Source organism: Buceros rhinoceros, unplaced genomic scaffold (assembly GCF_000710305.1).
Source record: "Buceros rhinoceros silvestris isolate BGI_N320 unplaced genomic scaffold, ASM71030v1 scaffold1593, whole genome shotgun sequence".
NCBI lineage: Eukaryota > Metazoa > Chordata > Aves > Bucerotiformes > Bucerotidae > Buceros > Buceros rhinoceros.
Window position 1 is genome coordinate 23,484 of NW_010401592.1, and position 2,350 is coordinate 25,833.

The window sequence follows — 2,350 nt, forward strand, 5'->3', positions numbered from 1 at the left end:
GCCGAGGTAGACAACTGGCTAATTAATCAAATCCTGCTTAGAACAAGTTTAAGTAGCCGAGTGGTAAAAGCTGTTGATGCAAAGCTGGCTCTTTCCCATATTATTAAGATCCACAGCAGTACAAAAGCAGTAATAGAAGAATTCAGCTTAAATGGTGTCAAGGCCTGTGACTGTTGTAATTTTATGTGGAAGCAGAATTACACCTTCATAAGGATGATTGCCTGACAAAGAATAGATACCATGCAATGCATTCCAATTACTTTAAATAACAGATTAATGGCTCTCCTCTTGGTGAAAATTGTGTGGCTGGGATTGCCAGTGAGCTGATTTGCAGCTGATGGCAGGTGTGAAGCAGTTTGCTGGAATAAATTGCCTGCTGTATGACCCTTCTTGCTCCTCTTCTGCTCTGTTACTTGGTCATTGGGTTGGTTTTATAGTGTGGTTTTCCAAAGGCACTAATGCCCTTCAGCAAAATGCTTTAAATTTTAATTAACTCAAAGAATAAGCGTCTCACTGCAATCACATTCTCAGGAGTCCTTGGTAATCAAAATGATCCCCTAATTGGCATGTTCATGTTTTCAATGGGTTTTGTCTATTGTGTAGGTTTTATTGCTGTGTAAATTGAAAACTGTAAACCTCTGGGATTGTGCATTTACATCAGGCCCAGCAAAAAAGATGGATGTCGTGCACTTTACTGGCCACTGCGCCATGAAAAAAAATTGTATCATCTTGGGTGATGTGAACATTTAGTTGCGTTTTCTGTTTGCCCTTTCTCAGGTTCGCTGTGACAGTGAAATACAAGAGCTACGTCAGTGGCAAAAGCAGATGAAAGAGGAAAAAAACATTTTTAAGAGAGTGGAAGAATTCTGGACTAAGCAGGAAGCCAAAGGTAAGTGAATTAAATTGTGTATTTTAAATTTATTTGTTTTACATTGTGTTGAGTTTTTGTGCTTTGAGTTGTATTAAAGAAATAGGACGAACAGTAGGACACCAGCCCCAAGCGAGAAGAGAAGGTGATGTCTGGTGGAAATGCCTGGCTGTTTCTTTATAGTCAGTACTTACTCTAAGTTAGTTGCCTGTATAGCTGAACGTGTCAATGAACAATATGGCACAGGGCAAAACTCCGTAATTGCAGAGGACTATGACAGTGTGCTGGCACAGTATTTCCCAGGGCAGGGGCAGACCTCTACACAACATGTAAATACTGATTTTTGCTGGATGGGTTGTAATAGTTTTCCTGAACTGTGGGATTTCTATCTGGTAAATGTTCTACTGGCATTCTCCTGTAGTTATTTATAGCAGAAGGTGGCCTGTACAGTTCTAAAAAAAGGAGACAAACCCAAACAACCCAATATAATTGCCAAGAAAAATGAGGCCAGATTGCTTTAAGAACCGCCACTGTAATGTATTTCCTTTTTGCCCCGATTGTGGACAAGGCTTTACTGCAGGGCCAAAGTTATTGTTCCCTTTCTCAGGCACAGGAGTGTAATGATGATTATTTGCCCAGCCTTTTGTCTACTAATGCAGCTCCTCAGCCAGGCTGCATTTGATCAGCCTCTGTGGGCTGGACTCAAACGTGATACCGTAAGGACATGAACTACGCCCCAACAGATGGAGGTGAGAAGAGGTTGTTCAGCTCGGTTGTTCATGTGTTGAAGAAAGGGAAAATTTGTTGTCCCAGTCAGCGCTGTGAGGTCCTCCAGTCTGACGGCACTGTCACAGATGTGTTCTCAGATGGCCGGTCTTTGCCCTGAACTATGTAAGAGCATTCAGGGTGCAATTTCACACAGTCAATTGGATCAAACTGGGAGCTGCCAAAGGGGTTGACCCCACTCTGTAGCTCTTTGTCGGTTTTGGCGATTGCGTAACTGCGCCATGGGTTTGGATCAGCACGGGGTTCTGGTATGGGGCAGGTTAATTTTCCATAATGATGTTGCCACGTGATTGCTCCGTCTAACACAAAGGAGAAAGCAAGCTGGGGAGGGACAGGAGAGACAAGAGACAGGCCACAGCTTGGTTGAATAGAGCGGAGTATGAGATGGTATTCTCCTACCTGGTTACCGTTCGTGGCTGAGGAGGTGCCAATCTCCAGGTGACTGGCAGGAGTTAGAAGCCGGGGCAAGTCACGGCTTTGGACTCCTTCAGCTCAGTACACAAAAGCACATCTGTCAGTGCACTCATTCTGAGCCTGGCTTTCGTGGGACTTCACTGGGAAAGGAAAGACTTACATTTGAGTCCCTCCAGGGTGAGAGAGTTTAGAATCAGAGAGCTTAAGTGTGAATTCAGTCTGCAGAATTCTCAGGGTATAATTTTTCAAATCATTAAGATAGTTAAGTATCAGCTCATAGCA

General features: G+C 43.4%; 1 protein-coding gene across 1 annotated transcript in view; it reads left to right on the plus strand.

Annotated features, from left to right (window-relative positions):
- IQCK (IQ motif containing K) overlaps positions 1-2,350 on the plus strand; it is a gene marked incomplete at its 5' end in the record, with an annotated part of 32,356 nt that overhangs the window by 22,397 nt on the left and 7,609 nt on the right. Inside the window, one exon of the mRNA XM_010132309.1 lies at positions 778-889. Within this exon, the coding sequence (XP_010130611.1) occupies positions 778-889 (112 nt within the window). The remainder of the gene's footprint in view (positions 1-777; positions 890-2,350) is intronic.